The following is a 26916-nucleotide window of genomic DNA, read 5'->3' on the forward strand; positions in this document are numbered from 1 at the left end:
TATAAAGCATCGTCATCATACGAGATTTCTTAGAACTGAAGATTTAGAGATCAATGTGTTGGCTTATATTATTATTCATCTACATGTTTCTATCCGTACTCTTGCAGAAGAAGTCGGTGTGAGTAAATCTAATGTACAGAGAATTCTGAAAGAAAATAAATACCACCCATTCAAAATTCAGTTGGTACAAGGTTTGAAACCCACGGACTTTGAACGACGACTTGAATTCATTGCTTGTATTCAGGTAATATTACATGAAAGTCCTAACATATTCAGTCAAATTTTGTGGAGCGATGAATCGCCATTCCACAATAATGGAGTTGTGAATCGACATAACAGTCACTATTGGTGTGAAGAAAATCCCCACTGGGTCCGCGAAATTAATTTTCAAACTACTTGGGGTATTAATGTATGGTGTGGATTGTTCAATGGCCGCATCATAGGACCTTACTTTTTCAATGAAAATCTCAATGGATTGCGATATTTACATTTTCTAGAAAATGATTTGATCCAGTTGATGGAAGATATTCCCATAGCAGATTGACAAGGAATTTGGTGGCAACAAGATGGTGCTCCTCCTCATAATTCACAGGTTGTTACTGAATATCTGGATAGAACGTACCCAAATAGATGGATTGGTAATAAGGGTCCAATTCGGTGGCCGGCTCGTTCCCCAGATTTATCACCGCTTGATTTTTTCCTATGGGGTTATTTAAAAGATATTGTTTTCACTACTCCCCCTTTGAATGTGGATGATCTGAAAATGAAAATTCGACTAGCGTGCAGTGATATTACGCCTGATATTATAAGAGTGATTCGACGTTTCGAAGCCTGTATAATATCTAATGGGCATCACTTTGAACAATTTTTATGTTTTATTTCTAGGTACCTACCATTCTTATGAAATGATTTATCAAGTTATATTATTTACATTGTTATTAATTAAAGATTTGTTTTCGAATACACCTCTTTCAATTTCGCAATTGTTTCATATTCATAATGATTCCTAACTGAATTCTACAACTCAAAATTGAAACCATTACTTCGAACGCCCAAAATTTTGATGAATTTTCATGTGATCTGATGCAGAGAGAATAATTGTATGAGATATTTTTAAAAATAATAGTCGTTCTCAAGACTTTACATTTTAAGCAATAACTCAACAACGCCGTAACCGAATTTCAAAAACCAAACATGAAATGATATTAAAATTTATCGTAGCATCTGAATATGTAATGATATACAGGGCGTTCTATTTTAAAAAATAGAATTTTGGTCTGTAGCACCTACACCAAACACCCTGTATATTTAAAAACTATATCAAAATATAGCTCTCATGAACTCCTAAAACTTTTGTATGAAACATTTTTGTGTATCTCCTTCAACAAACCAGATATTGCCTGTCACATAAAATGTGGGACACCCGGTATATCAGTGTTTGATAGATATACAAACTAGGCATTGTTAATGAACTATAACGAATGAATAATGGCCTGCAGTGTTCACTTGAAGATGCACCAGCCAGAATTCTGATTACCATTTTCTGAATAACAAAAACTTCATCAGCTTTAGCTGATTAGCCTCACTGTTCAAGACCATAGAAAATGACTGACTGAATTGAACTGTGGTATAAAAGCTTGAGAACATCAAGAGAGACTGTTTGTTTTAACCGACGAAGTAAATATATATGTTTACTGAGCTTCAGTTTGACACTATCAACATGGAACTTCCAGGTAAGTTTATTATCAATATCAACACCTATGAATTTAGTACAATTAACTTGATGTAAAGTTTAATTATTTAATCCAACATTATTTATTCTGAACCAGAATTACTGGCTTTGACGATGTGTTCATTTTTATTTTTGAAATGTTCTTTTCATGTATAATAAAACCTCTTACATATTTGATAAATTTTTCATTCACTTCAAGAACTTTTTCAGATAGTGTCAAAATACTAGGAAAGGAATAGGAAGAACCATGCCAAGGGTAACATCAATTCCGAAAATTACAGACCTGTCACAATCAAAAAATATTTGAATACCCATTTTGATCAATTCGTGCAATTCATAAACAAATTTTCAATTCTGGATGATAAACAGCATCTGTTCCAGAAGAGTAACTCGACAATGACAGCCAGTCTTGATTTTTATAAAGAATTGTAAATCTGTTTAAGGTAGGCGAGAGCCTTAATATCTTTTGCGACCTCAGTAGGGTTTTCGATTGTATCAATCAATTATTACAGAAATTGAAAACATATGAAGTCAGGGGGTTTGCACTTCAATGGATTTCAAGTTTTTTATATAATGGAACTCAGTATGTGAGCATGAAATATAAATGTAATGATGGGTTACTAACAAAAATTCAGAAAAACTAAAATTTGAAATGAGAGTGCCGCAGGGGTCAATTTTAGGCCCTGTACGTTAATGATATAGAGAATATTTTAGGAAATTGAATATACACAGCATACGTTGACGATTTCACGTTAATTCAATGCTAAGAAGCGTTTCCATTCAGAAAAATCATGCTGAAAACTGAATCATGTGCCTAAACACCTTATTGTAGGATTTTCACTAAACAATTTTACAAAAACGTAACACGTGTTTCGCCATACAATGGCTTCTTCGGGCGTGTCTTTACTAACTATATTCTACACATTCAATGTTTAATATGCCTAATTTTACAATTTGAAGTACCTATATACATTTCATGTACCTTAGTTTTACCTAAGTTTGTAATGAATTAAATTACCTGAACTTACGTCCCAGTTTCCCAGTTTTTAAACATTCCAGAAAATCGAGTTTCAAACTTTTCTCATGTCCTTCCGCTAAAAGGTGGTTTTCAATTGTGGAATCGGTCTTTCTATTTACAAAACTTCTTCTATGATCTTTAATTCTTTGGGAAAATGTTCTCCCTGTTTGGCAAATATACAGTTTTGGACAACAGTACTCACAACAGTAAGAAATACTGTACCTACTTTCGAATTTTTTTTAATAATTCTGGTTTCCGGAGGCATCACATCTTTTGCTAATGGACTGAGGAATTTTGCGGCGTCCCCCGCTTACGGTGAAAAAAATTTTTTGAAATTTGAGTCGTTTCCAAGATTTGAGTGACCTTTCAGAGTCCCCTACGACTCTGAGGGTTTTGAACTGACAGACTAGAACTTAAAGGTTGATACTCGAAAATATGTTCAGTGGGGTCCAATGACAAGTAGATTATTTGTTTTTGGGAGTTTACTTCAATGAAGAAATACTTTAATTTTCTTTGAATCTTCCAAAATGTGAATAATAAACAACGTGGCAAGTCCACTAGAATTGAAAACAATTTGAATTTTGAATTGAATACTGTTCCATTACATGATCAATGATCAACCAAAATCTTCAAAGAAAATTTTAACGATATCGTGTGTGTCTGTCCCGTTATTGCAAATTATCTCCACTCTGTGTAGATTTGGGTGGGGGCAATCAGTCTCGACCCTGTATATAAAATAGACTGATAGCTTTTCCGATGTATTACCTTCAGTACGCGTTCGCAAATAACCAAGAATAAAATTCGGAGTGTGTAGCTGGTAAAAAAATCTAATAATAAATCAGCAAAAGCCGTATATTTTTTCTGCGACTCCTAGTTATTGTGATCGTTTTATAACTTGTAGGTGTTCTAGTCAGTTACTTTTATTTTACGTCTACGAGATACGGGATCGTACAGTAGCGGATAAAGTAACATCGAGTACAGAGAGTGCGGATCTCCTTTGTAACGCGGCAAAAATTAAAACGCGAATGTGTAGAGCCCGTAAACATTATGAGTGAAAAACATAACCATGGATTCTTTGAAGATGGCAGAACGGATAGCTACAGCAGGTACTTATGGTTTCTTCCTTCTTCTTTTTTTCATTCTTAAATTCTTGTCGTCGATGATATTTATTTAATGTGCGTAAGGATCATCCCCAAAAAAATATTTTTGACTATTAATTGAAAAAAATTTGAGAAAATAGCACCCAGAAACAATATTCAATCAAATATATGGCATTCGAGTTATATCAAACTGAAATTGTATCTATCGATTTTATGAACAGTGATTGATTTTCGTGGCATTTGTTATCACAGGAGAAAATAGAAAAATCATCTTATAATATCCCCGTATCAGTATCACAAAAAAGCACAGAAGTGTTTAGGAATAATTTTTAGAATTCTGGGATGAAAGATCTTATGAAATTCATGACGATTCTATGTACCAAATGATAGGTCAATAAACTGATGAATTTTCATTCACATGATATAAACGCACTTTTGAAAATTAGAGATGTTCTTGTTCGTCTGGCGATGTCTGCTTGAACTTCATTTCATTGAAAGAACAACCCATTTAAAGTATTAGAAATTTCAATGAAGTTTTTTGTTCCTTATAACACTCCCATTTCTTGTAGAATTTACTACTTTGAAATACTTAAAATAGATCAGTTCTTTCCACGGAAAATTTTCCTTTCCAAAATGGCAACAGCTATTTTTTAATATTCACATGCACAAAGTGCATGTGAAATAATTTGCTTTATAATCGAGCTATATGGTCACATTTCCAAAGCGACCCAGATGAAGTCAGTTTTGTCCAAGTAATCGAAAAAACCTACTAGGAGTTCTGTTGGAGCATTTAAATGATTTTTGAAATACTTCAATATTCAATTAATTATTTTCAATTAGTTTTGCATCATGAAAGATTCATACACATTTTGTATTATTGACATGAGTGAATAAAATGAAAAATACCAAGATAAAAAACCAATATTTCACGGGATATTTCTATTGGTAAGAGCGACAATTGGATATAACTATATTGGATTGGTTGAAAATTATTTTGAAATTTTCAGAATTGTTTTCATTGTAACATTAGTGAAAATTGAGGCACAGAACAGGGCTAAAAAGAGAGGTATTGAATTTTTATCGACTTTTCTTTCAGTAACCTTAAGCAAAGTATAAAAATTATTTGTTTGAAGGTGGTTGACAATGTTTCGTGGTGTATTTCATCAGTTCGGACTTCCATTCTCTAATATAGTATAAATTATAATGAAGAAAAGAGGAATGAAACTTTCTATGTTTTTTAACACTTTTATTTGTAACTAACGTTATTGCAGTTTCGTCCTATACGGACATTTTCAAACTTATACAATAAAGTTTATTGTTTAAGTTTGAAAATGTCCTTACACGTTCCTACCACGTAGTAACGGATACATCCATCAATTTATGATATAAATTGATTTGAAATCCCTTAAAGAATCTGTAAAAAATTATTATTATCACCCGAAGACGATTGTGGATACAAACAACCGAAACGTCGTGACGTAACTTGGTTTGGAATCTTTTAATTTTTAATTTCAATTTTTTGACAATATTAATTTTTTTTTAATTTTCTTCTCGTATTAATATTTTTTTTTTCATTTTTTTGGTTGTTGCTTGTATGTTATTCCTTTGTGATTTCAGTTGTTTGTTTAATAAAATTGTTATTTTTCGGTTGATCATTTTAATTTGTTACAGAATCTTTCAAGGATTTCAAATCAATTTATATTATATTAGACAATGGAAGTCTGAACTGATGAAATATAAAAATTATCAAACAACAGTCTACTAACAAGCCATGAAAAATTCACAGGTTATCAGTTATTTAATTTGAATGAAAAAAATAACTATTGTCAGGTTGAAATACTACGTGAAATAACTCACTTATTTTAGAAGTGGAATGGTTTCATTAACATTGATAAGAACAGAACAGAAAATTGTATCTTGAATTGGAAAAAATAATTCCAAAAATACCTACTGTAGTTTATTTTTAAAAACATGGAATCATGAAACTGGACCTGAATCAATATTTTTCATGAAGTAGTCATGCATTTTGATTAACTGATTTCATCAAATGATCCACTATTTGATTATTGCAAACAATTCGTGGAAAATTTGATAAAGTCTGATTCATACATGTTTATAGAACGAAAATTTGGAAACTTCAAAATCATCTCAGAAAACAAGATAATGATTTGATGAAGAAATGGAGAGTGTATATTAATTTATTCCAAATTGAAATACAATTGATCATTTTTGAATTGTAATAAATGACATTCAAACATGCCAAGTGACGCCGAAGTGCAATGAAAAGAATACCGACATCGATATTGGTTTCAGTCATCATTTAAGATTCAAAACTTACATCAAATATTTTACTTTGGCATGTCTACACTTCGGATGAATCTTTCAAGTCACGTTTGGAGAATTAATAGGGAAAGTTGTAAATGAAATTGATAACAGAATAACTGCTTCAACAAATACCTTCTACCACAGCTGAAAGGAAAAACAAAAAAACAGACTATATCAACTATTCACCGCCATGTATGATTCAGAACATAACAAAAGATGACTGGCACATTGCTCTAGAAGCAGGGGCAAACAATTGAGAAGTAGAAGAAGAACATAACAAACTGGTAACTAGGAAATGGAGGGAAACAGATATAATAATGTAGATATAATGCAGATATAATGTAGTTACGAATAATTGAAAATGTCAAACTCATTTCAAGTTTCACGTCTTTGAATCAATTTCAACATAGTCAGATACTTCATTGAATATATTTTTCCAGAAATTATTCTAATACGTTTATTAATTCATTCATCCCAACAGGATGATTAACCTAACTACATGCATGGAAATTTCATAAACTACACCTCACGAATTGATCTTCACAAACTTTATTCGAAAAATATATCACGACATGTTTCGCTAAGAAAATGCAAAAAGTCTCTATCAATCTATAAGTTTCCTCGTATTTTAGTAATTGATTTAAAAAGATTCTCTCCAACGGAAAGATTCAGAGGCAAATTGAATGTTGCCATTGCTTTTCTTTAGAAGGATTAGATATTAGCAATTATGCGGCAGACAATGTGGCTACTTGTTGTTATAATCTATATGCATTTTCGAATCACAGTGGGACTACTCACAACGGGCATTACACAGCATATTGCAGATACCCTTATAGTGGCACGTGGCATGAATACAACGATTCACACGTGTCTTCAATTTCACAAAAATCGCTTGTTAGTAAGGAGGCATAGGTATGCCCGCTTTCATGAACTATATTCAAGAACTATATCCTGTGAATTGATTTATATTTCATGATTCTTCTGCTTTGATTAATTTAATTTTATACTAATAATACAGAACATAATAATAATACAGAATCATTATATTACAATGTATTTATAACTGTCAATCTGTTTAAAATCTGTTTTTCCGTTAATCAGCTGTTGCCCCCATACGAACAACAACTCTCAGAAATTGAGGAACTTGTGCGAGCTAATGAGGTCTTACCTTTTAACGTGTGTTAACATGTTACTGTGACGAAAAGAAATCCGGGAATGCGGGGATGGTTATCGCCGTCGTGTTCAGTTGAGGAACTGATTGCGATTTGATTGTTGAAATTCGATATTGGTTCAGTTATAATTACTCGAAATTTGTATCTGTTTAAAATGTGGCGTCCTTTGACGCCACATTTTTTGTTGTTTGTTGTTTTTTTATAGCATTTGTTTTGTTTTGTGTTTAATGACAAATGTAGACATGTTTTTATTGTATACACGAATAAATATATCTATCTATCTATCTATCTATCAAGTACTAATAGTAATAACGAGTGTGATAACAACGCAGACTTTTTCCTGTGTAGTGATTCCAATAGCGATGGTGAAAAATGCGAAAAAGAGATACCAGTGGATAAGATTCGGATGCATTTGAATATAGACAGAGAGTATGTTTCAATGCATATAAGAATCTACATCTTAAGTTTGCTGAGGGAAACAAACTATTACAAGCTACATCAGATTTGACCGAAATTCCTCTCTCAACTGTACGTAAAATAGTCAAAAACAAACCTTATGAACGCAAGACGCGATGTGATACAGAATTACCAAAACTTTTAGATGTTCATTTAATAAAATCATTGGAAAAGAACAATATACGACTGTTAGAAAAGCAATGAGATTCCTACAACTGAAATCATAAGGAAGAAATTGATTACTTCCGGCCATAACGTGAGCTGCTGGGACAAAATTCTCCAGAATTCGATAAAGAAACTAAAATTTAGATTCAAAATAATAAACAACTGTCAAGCAGTTATGGAAAGCAGAAGTGGAATTGTGTAACATATACTTAGAACAAAAAACTAAATATATACAACAACGGCGAATTTTCTATTTGGAGCAAACTTGGTATGACACTCACGACACAGTTACGAAAGGGTGGACTGATGGTTCGAGAATGTGTACGCCTAACATGTATGTAAACAAATGATCGCGATTAATAATTGGGCATTGCGGAGGAAGTATAGGAATAGTCACATTAAAACAATTAACCGATCAGAAAGTAATAGCACCTAAAGGCTGACTTTGGACCAAAAGAGGTCAGATGTCAATCTTGCTGATGTGCCCATCAGTAAGTCCATCTCCATCTCCTACGCTCGGAGAGCGTAGGTGAATGGAGTGGAGTATTAAATTTTCCTTGCAAAAATTCATTTTTTGGGGCGAAGTTTTTACTTCAGGGCACTCAACCCGGGAAGGGGCATGGGAGGGGGGATTCACATTTTGTATTCAATCGAGGACTGCCTGCCCGGTACTGACGATGCCCAATAGGCTGAAACAGCTGTCTACCGGTGGCTTTTAAAATGAAATCAATATGGAAATGATCATATGCACAGGGTGTAACTAAATAACATATGAACAGGTGATTCCTCATCGAAAAAAAGATAGGATCTTTCATATAAAGAAATTTCGTTGGAGCATCCCTTGTTAAGATACAGCCCCTTAAATGGGGTACATAAAATTTGAATAACAATTTTTTTCACAAGCACTAAAAAAGTTACAATATTGAAATCAACCTGACGATTTGTACTACCAAAAAGACACTCAGCCAAAAATTTATTTGGTTTACCCCATGGTTGTAAGGGGTGGAAAACGCAACCCCTGAAATTTATTTCCAATGTAACTTTTTGTCTTATCATTTGTTTACCATTCAAAAATGTATTTCCAATAGTCTGTTTCATTCTAAATAAAAAATGTCTCTTGGGTTTTTTTCCCAAAATAAACCAGTTCGCAGCAAAAAATTATTTAACGAATAACTACAGAGATACATCGTCATAAAATGTGAAAATACGAAACTAGTCTATCTAGCAGGTCGCTATTAGCGATAGTGACAATTAAATTGGTGTGACGTTGTCAGATTGTGAATTTTAAAAATTGAAATAATACTAATTGTATGTTGTTGTTCTGTTCTTAATTTGTTACTTCAATAATTCACTTGGTAATAAAATGGCATACACAAATGAGGAAATGGCTGATATGCATTACGTTTACGGTCTGTCGTAGGGACATGAGTTAGAAGCTTCTAGAAGATATGCTGAAATGTATCCTCAACGGCAGCATCCTTCACATAGAATATTTGCGAAGAACACAGGATTGTGGTCGCCATCGAGAAGTACGAACACCACAGCTTGAGGAAGCAGTTCTTAATTTGATTGAAGAACAACCTGCTACAAGTACTAGAAAGATTGCTTTCCAGCTGAATGTTGATCGTATGACGGCATTTCAAATTTTAAAGGAACAACTCTTATACCCTCACCATCTGCAACGAGTACAGGCACCGCGAGACTTTCCAAACCGTCTTGAATTTTGCAATTGGATGCTGGAAATGATTAGAAGAAATTGTGACTTTCTGAAGACGATAGAATTCACAGACGAATGTAGTTTTTCTCGGGACAAGATTAATTATTTTCATAATTACCACATATGGGCTCATGAAAACCCTCACGCTATTGTCGAAACTAACCATCAAGAACAGTTTTCTCTTATCGTGTGGCTCGTAGTTATGGGGGATGATTTAATTGGACCTCATTTTCTACCTCCTCGATTAAATGGTGAGGCATACGTTCAATTTTTAAGAGAAATGCATCCAGTACTGCTAGATGAAGTTCCTTTGGGCGTCAGAAGGGATATGTTTTTATGCATGATGGGGCTCACGCCCATTTCAGTCAAGTAGCACGTCAGCATTTAACTGAAACATATGCAAATCAGTGGATAGGTCGAGGAGGACCACAGAACTGGCCCGCTCGATTCCCGGATCTCAATCCTCTCTATTTGGGGCCATTTACAGCATTTGGTTTATCGTACTCCTATTCGGGATGTAGAGGACTTAAGAAACCGCATTATCGATGCGTGCAGGGTAATCAGAGAGACTCCAGGAATATTTGAGCGAATACGTGGCTCAATGCGCCAACGTCTAGACGCTTGCGTAATGTCTGAAGGTAGACATATTGAACATTAACTATGATTTCTACATGTTCTTTGTTTTGTTATTAATTAATTAGTTTTGTTCATTACCCTTTAATCATTTAATGCAAGTACTAACTACAAAATAACAATAAATCCAGTTCGCATTTATGACGATGTATCTCTGTAGTTGTTCGTATAATAATTTTTTGCTGCGAACTGGTTTATTTTGGGCAAAAAACCCAAAATACATTTTTTGTTTAGAATAAAACAGGGTATCGGAAATACATTTTTAAACAAACAAATAATAAGACAAAAAGTTACATTGGAAATTAATTTTAGGGGTTGCGTTTTCCACCCCTCACAACCATGGGGTAAACCAAATGAATTACTGACTGAGTATTTTTTGGTAATACAAAACGTTACGTTAATTTCAATATTGTAAGTTTCTCAGTGCTTGTGAAAAAAATTGTTATAGAAATTTTATATACTTTTATGTTGAGATACAGTCCTTAAAGGTGCGGTTTCTTAACAAGGGATGCTCCAATGAAGTTTCTTCATATGAAAGATCGTATCTTTTTTCGATGAGGAATCACCTCCTTGAATGTTATACACGTATTCAGTTACACCTTGTATATATTATATAGTTAGTATGATTCTTATATAATCAGAAATGATTATTGAATACCGAAATTAGTTAGCTCACACAAAGTCAATTAGTTATTATTAAAGGGGAGCTGATGGTTGCACTATATCGTTTACTTGAACTACACAAGAACCGCAGGGAAATAATCATCAAATAATTTAATATAAATTGACGAAAACTGTTTTGAGATAAAGTCCATTCCAATGATTTTAAGATACGACTTTCATTAGCCAATCGAATTATGTATACAAAAGAAGATCTAGATCCATATAAATTTAAAGGGTAGTTAAATTCAAGTGACGAACGTGTGCGTCGCAGCGGTACATTAAACGGTATCAACAATAAATCAATTTTGATGAGAATCAGTTTCAATAATAATCAGTCCATCAATCACAGCAACCAAAATTAAAGTGATTGGGTTCATATCTCTGTTTTAATTGTTTTATCAAGTTCATTATTGACTTCGGCAAGATAACGTTTCATCAGTTAGGAGTACTTCTTGATTAGCTATCAAACTGAAAGTGGGTTTCAGTCTCTTATTGAGCACGTATCTTTTCAATAAAATTCCAACGAATTTGGCTGATTTGAGTTTTTGAGCTTTCTATTCGAAATTATTTCTCAATATTATGACTAGAATCCCTTGAAAAAAAATAATGATGATGATAATAATATAATCCGATGTGGGGAATGAGAAGTACCAAATTCTTTGGAACTATTGATTTTCTACCCTCAGGCTCGTACAAGCCTTCGATGTGGAGTTTCCAGCTCCCGGTGAGACACAAGTATCGCCCGAAAAGAGGAGGAAAAACAGATGAAATATTAAAATTTTCTCTTTGAACTCCGCAGGTTCTATTTAGACCACTCTCTTAAGGTGGTTGTTCCGATTACAACGCAAACAAGTAACCAAAATATTCAGTGTCATCATCTCGCGATGTCGTTTTCAGGGTACCTCAGGGGAGTGTTTTGGGACCTATATAATTTTTAATCTACCTGAATAATATAGATACCATCCATGGTTGTGATTTCATGAACTTTTTTGCAGACGACACTTTGTTATCAATTTCAGGAGATAATATAGAAACACTAGCTGATCAACTGGATAATGAACTAAGAAATGTTTTCAAGTACATGAATCGCAATAAACTAAAACTAAATACCTCCGAAACAAAATATATGATCTTATCAACTGGTTCACATTATATAATTGTATAATACAACCCCATTTTGATTATTGTGCTAGTATTTTATACTTATTTGACTAAAATAAGGTATCGGCTTTACAGAGTCATGGAATGAGGATTATTTTACAAGTGAATGCGTATACCAGTATATCAAACATGTTAAGTACATTGCAGTGGCTGTCTGTTTCCTAGAGACTGTACGAGTTAGCAATGATATTCATTTTCAAATTAACACATAACTTGCTTCCAACTTACTTTGAAGAATTCTGAATATATAAATCTAAAATCCAGTACCACTTAACAAGGACGTGTAGCTCCCAAAAATTCCACTTTCCTTGAACTAGTTTGACTAGTACGACGAAGTCTTTATTTTATAAAGGTTTGAATGAGTATAACAAACTCCCACTTTCGTTGAAAGATTCAATTTATGTTTTCCAATTAAAAAAATACTTATGAACTATATAAAATTTAACCCCTGATTTTATTTTCTCTGTTATGTATTATATATTTGTTATGTATGTCCTCATGTTGAAACCATCCTGGAATCAATGAAAAATGCGTTTCTTTTTTTTTCTTCTATCATATCATCATTTTTGTTATTTATATGTTATTTATTTATATATTCTTAAAATAATGTATGTATATTAGAAATCAATTAATATTTTTTTTTTTTCACCGTAGTGTGCGCTGGTCAGGTCCTATCCCCCTAAGCCCCGATACATTCGGGAGGGCGCGCCAGCATTATCAACCAATGACCACTCCCCACACCGTGGGGTAAGTGATCATTGGGTCCGAGAATCATGTGCCCTGAGCAAACGCAGTGAGCCAAGAATGACAGCCTTCTGCATCTGTGCGGCTAGGATTTCTGCCTTAGTGCGGCAAGCCGGTATGATTTTTAGATTCGAGAGTAGAGAAGACATCATTCCACCAAGGACTCCAACAATCAGAACGACCATCTTGACAGAGTGATCTGGATAGAGTCTGCGGAGTTCGAAGAGAAAATCTCGATATTTTATCCGTTTTTCCTCCTCTTTTCTGACGATATTCGTCTCGCCAGGAGCTGAAAACTCCACGACAAATATCGTTTTGGTCTGGTGGTCGAGAAGGACTACATCAGGCTTATTAGCTTGTATGAGCCTGAGGGTGGGGAACGAATAGTTCCAATAAATTCGGCACTTCTCGTTCCCCACAACGGATTCAATATCCCCCGGAGCGTAGGGCAACACCGGTGTCTCGTCAATACCGTAAGAGTGCCGTAGATGGTAATATAGCACTCTTAGGGCCGCGTTATGTCGATGGATATAGGCCGAGACCGCATATGCTGGACATGCTGATAGCAAGTGCATTAGGGTCTCGGGCGCCTCGCGGCAGGCCCTGCACCTTGTGTCAGGAACCTCTATACCCATCACGCGACTGCGGTAGACTAAGGTGTTGAAGACACCATCCTGGCAAGCCATGATGAACCCCTCAGTTTCCGACTTCAGCCCACTCGACCTGAGAAAAGCGAAGGTCAGGCGCTTTGATAAGCCAAGGTCTTCAATGTTATTGAAGAAGACCCCATGCATTGGCATTGGCATATTATTATTATTATTATTATTATTATTATTATTATTATTATTATTATTGTAGTCCGCGTTGGGATGATGCCCTTTCTACTCTCGAATTTAAAGACCATGCCGGCTTGCCGCACGAAGGCCGAAATCTTGGCCGGGCAAATACAGTAGGCTCACTGCGCTTGCTCAGGGCACATGATTCTCGGACTCAGTGATCACTTACCCCACGGTGTGGAGGGTGGTCATTCATTAATAATGCTAGCGCCCTCTTGACTATGTGGAGATTTTCTCTTCAATTTCCAAAACTCTAATAAGATCACTTTGTTAAAATAGTTGTTTAATTGTTGGGGTCCTTTTCTACTCTCGAATGACATAATGGTACCAAATGGAGCCTGTGAATTCATGAGTGGTTCGGATTCTCTTCTCTGCATAGGCCGCCACCACAAGAGAGCAGGAATTGATTTGATTAGTTTTTGACACTGCACAGGAAATAATATACTTCCTAGGGGTTGAACCCAAAAGTGACACACTGGTTGTATACAAGGGTAGTTAGACCCATGATAACATACTTAATAATAAAGATAATATTTATTTGGCATTCAATAATATTAGTTAACGACAAATAAATATAGTTCCCACAGAATGATAAACCTGTGCGTGGGCTATATCATTTTAATATACAAGCACTAGAAAAATTATATACAGATATCACATCAAAATTACATATAGTTAATATAAATAAAACATTTAGGTTATACCTATAATGAAACAATCGCAATAGGTAAATTACATCGAACATCACTCACACATCAATCAAACAAATACCAAATTTTTTTTTAATGAAAAAAAACAAACAAACCATGGAGAAGTTGACCTACAGATTACATAACTCTAATCACATACATCTTCTACAGACATATATACATTGTAGTAATATGTATTTTTGACATCAACATATTGGTGTATCTGTTCTCTAGGCAAACCTGAGATCCAAGCTTTAAGCTCATTTTTGAACATATTAATGCCAAAGATAATTTTGATATGTGCTAGAATAAGATTATACAGCTTTATACTAAGTAGGTCCATATGGTGGACAAGAACAAGGCAATAAGGTACGGCTAGGCTATTAGGTGGCATACAAAGGCTGACGTGCCTAAGTGTCGTGGGAGTTATGAGAACGACCCCAACTGTAGCACTTGAGGTCCTACACGGACTTCCACCATTGCACGTCTATATACAAAGAGAAGCTCGACTGGTGACACACAGGCTAATGCAGGGGCAAACCCCAATCAGCCAGTCACACGGTGCAGAATACTTGAAACTGTACAATGAACTGAAGGCAGATCCAATACTAGGAATGCCCGTGGATAGCACAGTTCCGCAGGACAACTTTCAAAAAGATTTCAAAATCATCATACCAAGTAGAGGAGACTGGCATAACGGTTCACCGGTAAAAGCGGAAGAAACTTGATATACAGATGGCTCAAAGACCCAAGAAGGAGTGGGAGCCGGTATATACGGAGACAGAGCAAAGACGAGAATCGTCTTTGCTCTGCTGAGCACACTCAAGGAGATAAGTTCCCAAAATAGGGCTACTCTAGCTTGGGTACCCGGACATGAGGGTCACAAGGGCAATGAGGAGGCCGATGTTCTAGTCCGTGAAGGCATATTCAAGGCTATGATCGGCCCAGAACCCTTCTGCGGGGTAGCGAAAGCATGAATAAAGGCATCCATAAATTCATGGATGTAAGCCAAATCGATAGATTGGTGGAGTAAGCTCCCAGAAATGAGGCAGGCGAAAGAGTTCATAAAAAAAACATCGCCCAGATTCACGGAAGACCAAACCACAACCGTAAGGTTGTGAGGGTAGTGGTGGGTCTATTAAAGGTTCATAGCCGACTCAGGGAATATATGAGCAACATGGTTCTGACAGAAAACCCAATGTAGGTTTTGTCAAGAAGAGGAAGAAACCGCACTTCATGTGCTCTTTGAATGCGAAGCGAGAACAAGGCTGAGACACGCCAGATGCGGGGAAAAGAAACCAGAGGCTGCCAGCTATATGAAGGGGTCAGTGTCAAGGCTATGGAGTCTCATCAAAGAGATAAAGTTAGGCAGTGAGCTTTAATAATCAAGAAGCATCACAATAGATCTGAAAATGTCGCAGTGAATCAGGCCATGGGCTAGCTTCCCAATAATCTAATTTAATACATACTATGTATTATATCGCAACACAAATCTATATCCACATATCCCAGAAATCATATTTGTTCTTTTTATATTTCGATTCATAGAAAAATATTTCATTGGATAGAATAATCCTAGAATATTTCAGAGATGACTGTTGATCTTAAAATAAACATTCATGGGACGAATATACGACAAGAAAAGTATGTTTTTCAGGATGCGTAACAAACTGAAAAGAATTGTCGAGAGTAATACCAAGTTTCAATCAAAATTACCAGTCGACGAACTTTGAACAATGTTCAAAGTTACGTAATCAAAAGGGGATGAACTACTTTATTTTGAAGTTTCAACAATACGGCAAATAATTGACGTTATCAAAGTAACGAGCATTCAGATAAGAAATGGATACACTCGAATTCACCTCAAATACAATGTTGTCACATGAGCAGGTACAGTAGTGGCAATTGTAGAAATTAGTCCTTACTAATTTCCTTAAATGTATTCCTTAAATGTATTAATAAGAAATCACGGCTTGTCTTCGATGAAAACAAATTATGCACAGAAAAGAGATAATTATATAGAGATATTATATAGTTCCACTATAATATGTCATAATGAATGTATAAACAGCATAATCATGGAGTGGAAATTATTATAAATCACAGGAAAAACTGAAAGAAAACTGTCAAAAGTGAAGACTATATTTTCAGGGATACTCGGCCTATTTTGATGTGAATGATATTAAAATAAAACATAGACAAATAGTATTCAAAGGAAAGCAAAGAAAAAAATCATATAACGGTGCAAGAACAATGAATTCTATTTTTCACAGAGGACTCTTGGACTATAACAAGCTTCCTAATGAAATTAAACAAAGTAACACCCTCCAACTCTTCAAACGCTCCTTATCTCAATATCTACGGGCACAATACTATTCCAATTGAGTTGTTCATCATTCTTCTCTCTATTAATCTCTTCATCATCTACTACTGCTATGTTTTACCCAATATATTCCATTATATAGGGTCTTATATATTTCAGTTTTTTTTGTAATTCTGTTTAATAACTGATATATTTGTATAATATTTATGTATATTAGGATATCTATTTCAAATGAATCTATTTCTGTTTCTGTCGGACTTCTGACAGCTGATGCAAACCTCAGATATACTGCATAAAAAGGTATGCTAACTAAAGGCAGGTTTGCAGAGTTGACATAAATTGACAAGACTGAATCAAATAAATAAATCAAAGGACAAAAGAAAACAAAGAGACCGAATAATATATGGAATATATTTTTGTATAAAACCAAATACTATATGAAATGTTATACACTACATGAATTAATTTAACCAGAAAAAATGAAGCCAGTAGTGAGAACTCAATACCAAATCAAAGATGGGTGAATATTGAAAATCTTTTGAATTTCGTGGTAGCACAGAAACAGAAATATACTTAATAGTTTGCGTCAGTGCTAATTTTGAATTATGATGAACATGGAAAATGTCAATCCAATATGTGGCAGAACAAATTCTCGCACGACTTCTTTCAATTCATTTTCACTTTAAAAAACTAATTAATACAGTTTGTTGTATGGATTAGTTTTTATTAATGTTTCTTAATTAATGATTCTTGATTTTCATCAAGAATCATTCCTCATATTCATAATTCGGTTCGTTAAAGCTGTCATCACTACTAAAATCAATTTCAATTTCGTCACTGTCCTCCGAGTTGATACATTCTGCAAAGAGTTCAAATTCTCTCTCTAGTATTGGTTATTCCTTTCAGTATCACTCTCTTCTTGTATAATACATCAGGGAGCATTATTGCAAAATAGGCACTTTTCCCAAGGCACAAATGGAAGCAAATTAATGTTTGGATAAGAATGAGGAATGTTCCTCTTGACGAAAATCAAGTAGTTTTCATAAAAGAGCTCTAAAACAACGCATTTTAAACGTATCATTTCAACCTTTTTATTTAAAACATTATTCAAATACTTAAAAAAGAGGAATGAAATAATGCATTCAACATTTAAAGGGATTCGTTTCTATTTCACCTTTTGGCAACATCGGTTATAGCTAATAAAGAACAATGAATCTGTTACCTGTATGAGACAAACAAAGATGACATATTTCAGAGGCGTGCTGTTCTGATTACTATGTTCCGAGTTCCGAGATATTCTGTAACATATGACATTTTGTGCACCTAACCTATCTTCCTCTATATAAATAAATAACAAAACAACTGTTGTTTATGTGGCTTGTGAAGGTGGTATTGAACTATAATTTATATTTTGCCGTAATTGTTGATTCATAAAGATAATTTTTCTTCTTTAAAGTAGAATATCTAGGTACATATAAATTATTTCAACTTGATGACGGGGCTGTTGCCAATATGTGAATAAGAAACAAATCCCTCCAAAAATTAAAACCCAACATTTGAAACATCAATTAGAATACTTTTCGAAGTGAATTTGAAAAACTCATTAATTAAACTCAACTTTATTTTGTTCAAACTTGCATTTGCTGTAATAACCCAAATTGAGGAACATTCCCCATTGTAAGTGAATAGGAATCTGTCAGTAATGCTGAATTTGCCCCCCATTAATTTTGGTCTTGCGCCGCCACTGGATATGGGAATCAAATGAAAGGCGAAACAGAATAGGCAAAAAAAAGTCACAGTAAATCCAATATGACGGACCGCTCAAAATGGCGGACGAGTAGTTTTTATGCACTTCTTTGATGTGTGTATCAAATGGAAAGGTTTGCCTTGAAAAACACATTACTGTAAATCTAATATGGCGGATTCCCAAAGGATATTTCTTTATGTACCCCTATATTAAATGAATGCAAAAAAAGGAAAAAAAATGGACATGGCAGGAAACACCCTTACCAATTTCGAAACCTTATAACTCGGCAAAAATTGAGAATAGTTTTGTGCAACATGCAAAAATGACACATTAAATGAAATGAACTGACTAAGGAAGATATTCAGTGATAACTAAACAAAGTTTCGTGTTTGTGAATCTTTTAATGAAATTTAAATTATTATTTCTTCATTGGCAAAACCATATTGAGCTAGTTGTGTACAGAATACATTAAACAAACGTCAACCTTGATTCACACGGTAGTTGACAAGACAAGATTATTAACTGTGTATAATGGAGTCAAACATTCTGGATATATTTCAAAGTCAGCTATTAGTTTTCAAGTTCATTATTAGATAATTGAAGGACATTGCAACGAGTACATCTTTCTGTTCGAAGTAATAATTTGGCTACAACCGAATTACAAAACTAAGTGGTTTGAAGTTCGCCCAAGCGAATATTGAATGGATACCAAAATACTTCGAATTTTCTTTTTATAGAATTTCAATATTTAGTTTACGTCCCGTGCCAAACATATTTCAGAAAATTACCAACAGATGTCATACAAATTCATGAAGGTAAGACATATCTTACATATAAATATAAATATTTATATTTGTAATGTAATTTTTTCGTAAACCGTCCAGAAAGCACTTACTTTGCGAACGCTATTTCTTTGAGAAAGTTGCATTTTTCCTAGAGTAGAATCAAGTCATTATTGTCATTGTCAATAAGAAAATCTTGGTAGATATGGTTTTCATGCAGTTGATCATTACCATACGAGCGAAATAACGACTGACAGTTATTCGACATGAAATTAGTTGACATTTTGATTTTTGACAGTTTGCATGGTTTTCGTTCGCAATTATCGTAATTAACTATGGAGTGAACTATGTATGGGAATCAGAATGTTAAACATTCTGACTCCCACTCCGGAGTATATGTTTAAGGAGTTGTTTCCGGATTTTGTCTGCAGGTGGCGCAGTGGTACATCCTACTGAATCAACTGCAGATGAAGCTTATGACTAGTTAAAATTAGTTTAAGGGTAAGGGAGTCCCACCCCAGCCAGGTAGGGGTATCCCGTGAAGGGCGGCACTGATGTCTAAGGACTTCATGCCGTCACCCATCCGTCATGTACCCATTGGCCCCTCTCAAGGCCAATGATCAGCCAAAAGGGTAGGGGAGCTGGTCTCCAAACCTGAACGAAATGAAGATGGATTTCGTCAAGGGTAAGGGAGGATTCAGTTCAAAGAGTAAGGGAGCCAGGCTCCAACCTGATTGAAATCAAGACAATGTGAAGGGTAAGGGAGCTGGGCTCCATCCCCATTTAACTCAAGACGACATGCAGACCTGTTTGTACGATTACTCGATAGAACGCCAGTTTCAACTTAACGTTGACAACATCGAGCTCGATATTCTGCTGGAAGATCAGGTTCATTGTATCCTCAGGAAAGATGACGATGATAACATCCGCCCTGCTTCTGTGGGAGAGCTGAAGGGTTATATCAAGGCTGGAAAACTGCGTCGAAAAACTGCTGCACATCATCAACAGCTCGTTGACCCTTAGATACTTCCCCAGAAGGTGGAAGCATGCGATCGTCGTCATGATCCCAAAACAGGTTCAGAAACTGCTGTTCCCACATAACTATCGCCCGATCAGTCTGCTCTCGTCGGTGGCTAAGCTGCCTGAAGGAGTCGTTCTGCAAAGACTCTTTCGAAGAAGTTGAGGAGCGAAATGTTCTGCCTGACGAACAATTTGGCTTCAGGGGAGGACACTCCTCTGAGGTACAGGCTCTGAGACTGGTCGAAAACATCAACCGGTGGATTGGGTCTTTCCTGAAAGACAGAACATTTCAGGTTAGAGTAGAGGGCTCTCTGTCTGACAACAGAGAGATCCTCACTCCAGTGCCACAGGAGGCCGTGTTCTCTCCCACGCTATACTCAATTTACACCAGTGACCTCCCGAGGTCTAAGCGTGTGAAGATATCTCTATATGCCGATGACACGGCTCTCCTCTCATCCTCCATGGGTCGGGAGCTCGAGATCGTCTACAAGCAAAGTGAATTGAACGACCTCGAGCGCTGGTACCTTGAATGGAATATCCGAGTGAACCCGGAAAAGACTCAGGCGATAACCATGGGAAGAACGATATCTTCTCCGGCTAGGAAAGTGAGGATCTCTGGAAGGGAGATCAAATGGCAAGCGCCGGTAAAGTACTTCGGCCTTCTAATAGATCGTAGGATTACCTAGAACACGCACATTGAATCAGTCAAAACAAAGATCCAGGACCAGATCAGAAGTCTATAACCTCTGATTAACAGAAAATCAAAAATGAGTCTAAAGAACGAAATGACCATCTACAATACGATGTTCAAGCCTGTCATCATGTATGCTTCAGCGTCTGGGAACAAGCGGCTCCAAGTAATACATCCAGTCTGGAGAGATTACAAAATGAGTTAATACGGATGATTGTGAATGCTCCGTGGTTCGTGCGGAACGAACCCATCCGTAGAGATTTGCAGCTGCCTTCCATTCAGCAGTCCATTTAGTCGAGGAATCGGCGAGTTTTCGATTGTGCGAAAACTCACGATGATCCGTTAGTTAGGGAAGCTATAGAGTATGCTGTAGACGACCCCTCCCGATATAGAAGGCCCCGACACTCTGTCAAATGAGTCCCTTATGTCCCCCATTAACAGATAAACAATTTTTGAGCCATCTTACCCCAGCCAGGTAGGGGTACATTGTGAAGGATGATACTGAAGTCTGAGTACTTTCATACCGCCACCACCATTCAGTCATGACCTATTTGTACCTCTGACAAACGCCAGACGTAAGGTTAAGGGAGCCAGGCTCCTACCTGTCTGAAGCCAAGATGACTGTCGGCTGTTTGTACGGTAAATTCAGACGGTTCACCGCGCTTGAAGTGAATCGTTCTAGTGAAATTGCATTCACAGTACCACCCAAAACAATATCATTGGGTGGCAAAAACACTAATCACACATATGAGGAGGCTGGCAGACAACGAACACGGACACCACTAGATCAGAAAGTAAAAGAACCTAGAGGTTGACTTACGATCAAAGAAGGTCAGATGTCAATCTAGCTGACAGACAACTAACACGGACACCACTAGATCAGAAAATAGATACCTACAGGCTGACTTTCGATCAAAGAAAGTCAGATGTCAATCTTGCTGAAGTGCACATCAATAAGTTGAGAACCGCTCCGGAAGAGCGGAGATGGATGGACGAGATGGAATGTTCTGTACACAGTAACCGTGTGGGGCAGATCTCAACTCAGGGCACTCAACCCGGGAGGGGGCATGGGGGAGAAACACGGACACAAGAGTGGAACACGGCAATCATGGATGGTGTTATTAATTTTCAACAAATAATCAGTGTATTCATTATATCCAAAGAACAAAACCTTTCGCTTGTGATCTAACCCCCACTTGTGTGTTGACTCATTCAGTGGTCTTTTTTATGAATCTCAGCATATTACAAATTTTGAATTTTTGAGCCAAAGAAGCAATTGAAGGTGTTGTCTTTTGATAACAAAATGTTTGTAAATTCAATTGCCAGTTAATTTTTTAACAATATAATCAAATCATCGAGGAAATGACATAATCATGACGACATAGGAAACTCAACCAGGCATTATTATTGTCCCTATATAGAACAAACTACTACAAAAGTTAGCAACTCCATAAAGCTCAGAATGATAATGTGATTCTTCGTGGATTTCATGCACCATAATTTACGAGCATTCGAAGGCTATACAGGGTGTAACTGAATAAGTGTATAACATTTAAGGAAGTGATTCCTCATCGAAAGAAAGATAGGATCTTTCATATAAAGAAACTTCATTGGAGCATCTCTTGTTAAGATACAGCCCCTTAAAAGGGGTACATACAATTTGTATTACACTTTTTTTCACAAGCACTGAAAAAGTTACAATATTGAAATCAATCTGACGTTTTGTACTAACTTGACACTTAGCCAGTAATTTATTTGGTTTACCACATGGTTGTAAGGGGTGGAAAACGCAACCCCTAAAGTTTATTTCCAATGTAACTTTTTGTCTTATCATTTGTTTACCATTTGAAAATTCATTTCAGATAGCCTGTTCCATTCTAAACAAAAAATGTCTCTTGGGTTTTTTGCCCAAAATAAACCAGTTCACAACAAAAAATTATTTTACGAACAACTACAGAGATACATCAGCATAAATGCGAACTGGATTTATTGTTATTTTGTAGTTAGTACCTGCATTAAACGATTGAAGGGAAATAAACAAAACTAATTTATTAATAACAAAACACACAACATGTAGAAATCATAGTATATGTTCAATATGTATACCTTTAGACATTACGCATGCGTCTAGACGTCGACGCATTGAGCCACGTATTCGCTCAAATATTCCTGGAGTCTTTCTGATTATCTTGCACGCATCGAGGATGCGATTTCTTAAGTCCTCTACATCGCAAACAGGAGTACGATAAACCAAATGCTGTAAATGACCCCAAATAGAGATTGAGATCCGGGGATCGAGCGGGCCAGTTCTGAGGTCCTCTTCGACCTATCCACTGATTTGCATATGTTTCAGTTAAATGCTGACGTGCTACTTGACTAAAATGGGTGGGAGCCCCATCATGCATAAAAAACATATCCCTTCTGACGACCAAAGGAACTTCCTTCAGCAGTACTGGATGCATTTCTTCCAAAAATTGAACGTATGCCTCACCATTTCATCGAGGAGTTAGAAAATGAGGTCCAATTAAAGCATCCCCAATAACTTCGAGCCACACGTTAAGAGAAAACTGTTCTTAATGGTTAGTTTCGACAATAGCGTGAGGGTTTCCATCAGCTCATATGTGGTAATTATGAAAATTAATCATCTTGTCCTGAGAAAAACTACATTCGTCTGTGAATTCTTTAGTCTTCAGAAAGTTACAATTTCTTCTAATCATTTCCAGCACCCAATTGCAAAATTCAAAACGGTTCGGAAAGTCTCGCGGTAATAGAGCCTGTACTCGTTGTAGATGGTGAGGGTATAAGAGTTTTTCCTTTAAAATTCGAAATACCGTCATATGATCAACATTTAGCTGGAAAGCAATCTTTCCAGTACTGGTAGTAGGTTGTTCTTCAATCAAATTAAGTACTGCTTCCTCAAGTTGTGGTGTTCGTTCTTCTCGATGGCGACCACAATCCTGCGTTCTTTTGTCGAATGAACCATATTCTCGTAATCGTTCATGAAGTCGAGCAAATAATCTATGTGAAGGATGCTGCTGTTGAGGATACATTTCAGCATATCTCCTAGAAGCTTCTAACCCATTTCCCTGCGACAGACCGTAAACGTAATGCATATCAGCCATTTCCTCATTTGTGTATGCGATTGTAATAACAAGTGAACTATTAAAGTAACACATTGAGAACAGAACAACAACACACAATTAGTATTAATTTAATTTCGAAAATTCTGACCAATTTAATTGTCAACAGCAACCTACTAGATAGATCAGTTTCGTATTTTCGCATTTATGACGATGTATCTCTGTAGTTGTTCGTAAAATAATTTTTTGCTGCGAACGGGTTCATTTTGGGCAAAAAACCCAAGAGACATATTTTGTTTAGAATGAAACAGGCTATCGGAAATAGGTTTTTAAATGGTAAACAAATAATGAGACAAAAAGTTACTTCGGAAATACATTTTAGGGTTTGCGTTTTCCACCCCTTACACTCATGGGGTGAACCAAATAAATTTCTGGCTGAATGTCTTTTTGGTAGTACAAAACGTCAGGTTAATTTCAATATTGTAACTCTTTTAGTGCTTGTGAAAAAATTGTTATACAAATTTTATGTACCTCCTCTAAGGGGATGTATCTTAACAAGGGATGCTCCAATGAAATTTCTTTATATGAAAGTTCATATCTTTTTTTCGATGAGGAATCACCTCCTTGAATGTTTTACACTTATTTAGTTACACCCTGTAGAATAACTGTTTGAAGGTAGTTGACTATGTTTCGTGGTTCATTTCATTAGTTCATACTTCCATTATCTAATATGATATAAAATGATTTGAAATTCCTGAAAGAATCAATAAAATTAAGGGAAAAAATAGCTGAAAATAACATTTACATTAAGCAAAAAAAACCAGATTCAAAATTACAATAAAATAAAATACAAGCAACAATTCAAAAGAAATAGAAACTAAAAGATTTCTAGTCAAGTTACTTCACGACGTTTCGATTGTTAATATTCCCGATCGTCTTCGGGTGATGACTGGATTCATTCCTCCGAGAAGTGAATATTCATATGTCACACGAGTGCTTTCACCTTTCCGCTCTTCCCTCTCTCTGCTTCACCGGTTTAGCTGAAGCTGAACGTTTGGCGGGAGTTGGCGTTGTTGGACAATATGTATGCAGCTTCTTTGAATTTCCTCCTAAACCAGTGTTCCTCCCTGTGAATGAATTCAGCTTGGGACCATTTGATGCTATGATGATTGGTCAAACATGCTCTGCTATTTCAGAATTGCTGGTTTCTCCTCGCTGTGCTCGGCAATAAGGATTTTTATTGGCCTCTTAGTTTCACCGATATCTGTTTTGCCATCAAAGTCTGTTTTGCCATCACTCTGAAGTAACTATTCCGTTGAAGATCATTTTTGATGATGATAGAATTTGACACGGAGATCTCTTTTGAAAGAAAGAGAGAAGGAAGAAGAGACTGTAGAACAAAAATGAAAATGTATTACACTAGAATGGAACACAATGAGACAAAAGAAGGATTCGAAAGAGATATTGAAAAGATATGTGTGCTAGGAAGCTTACTAAGTGGTAAAAAAGAACTAGGCTCAATATATTCGGTGGGCTTCAAAGTTCGTAGGCTAAGACACAGATGGCGCTATTAGTATTAAACCCATATGATTTTCAGTTAATCCTGATCTTCAAAAGACACATGTATAAATTTCACAGCTGTCGGACTATTTATTAGTTTGTGGGATTGAACAATTTCGTGTGCACATAAAGCATGGCTTTTTGGCAAAAATACTATTGAAGCCAATGTTTGGCTTAATAAACATTTTGCTCCAGTAAAATCAATCACTGAGAAGTGGTTTGCTATGTTTAAACATCGGAACTGGGGCCTAGTTTGAGGCTAAAGACAAATCGTATTAGAAAAGTGGTATTGAAAAACTGTATGACCGCTGCTGTAATCATTGTATAGCTACGTTAGTTTACGAACTATTCAGCCCAACGTTTAGAACTAGTAAAGAATGAAATAGGGCGAGGTATAAAAATTAAAAAAAGAAACTTCTCAGATCTGGAGAAGAAATTTATTGACCTATAGAATTCTCATGTACAAAAAACCCTCACAATTTTAGGATTCATATTTTTATCGATTTTTATCCTATACCTCTAGTTTGTTCAGTCATTAATTGCGAATTTTTTGTATTTCAGTTTTTCAGCGGCCATAAACTCGAGGGAGATCCTAACCCAGAGAGACAAAGACAACATATACACTGTAGAACTCAAAGATTTAAGAAAATCCATAGAAGCTGGAGAATATGATCCTCACAAGCACAGAGAAGCCGAGCATGCAACGACGTAAGTTTTCTAAATTCTATGTATTCTCAATCTTCAGTTCATGATGAATATTAATACTAATAAATTTATTGTTTTAATTAAGTAAACAAAAAATAATATAAAAAAAATCAGTTATATGGCGTACGTATATTGAACATTCTCACGAAATGTACCCAAACGAATCAGGTGCACCCATTGAGGACTCTAAGATCGCGCATGGGTGTCCCAGAAGTTACACAAAGCATACAAGTGAACACTTATGCTTTATAACCACAGCATATATAAATAATATGATTAAAATGATAAAAAAATACAACCGACAGAATAGTTGGAATACACAGATGTAATAAATCAAGTAGATGGTATGGTAAAAAGTGAGTCTATTCGATCCTCCACCGCAACCCGCAAGGGTTTATTGTGGTTAAATCAAGCAGAGCTGAGATAATATAAATGTATTACATGAAATATGTAATCAAATGAGTAAAATAAAGAGAACTAACAAACATAAAATAAGATGAGAAGATCAGGACATACCATATTCTATTTATTGATTGATTGAGTGATTCCTTCCTCTCTTTGGAATATTTCCACATTTATTTTGTATCAAGAAGGAGA

The 26916-nt window shown here is 35.6% G+C and overlaps 1 protein-coding gene across 1 annotated transcript in view; it reads left to right on the forward strand.

The window, feature by feature from the left end:
* Positions 1 to 3514: 3514 nt before the first annotated feature.
* Positions 3515 to 26916, forward strand: part of LOC111509790 (proton-coupled amino acid transporter-like protein acs) — a 63048-nt gene continuing 39646 nt past the window's right edge. The window contains exons 1-2 of the mRNA XM_074172043.1: positions 3515 to 3856; positions 26176 to 26322. Of these exons, the coding sequence (XP_074028144.1) occupies positions 3798 to 3856; positions 26176 to 26322 (206 nt within the window). The 5' untranslated portion in view covers positions 3515 to 3797. The remainder of the gene's footprint in view (positions 3857 to 26175; positions 26323 to 26916) is intronic.

The sequence above is a fragment of the Leptinotarsa decemlineata genome, unplaced genomic scaffold, assembly GCF_025532065.1.
Source record: "Leptinotarsa decemlineata unplaced genomic scaffold, Ldec_3_MD MMD2_tig00000035_RagTag_RagTag, whole genome shotgun sequence".
NCBI classification, from domain to species: domain Eukaryota; kingdom Metazoa; phylum Arthropoda; class Insecta; order Coleoptera; family Chrysomelidae; genus Leptinotarsa; species Leptinotarsa decemlineata.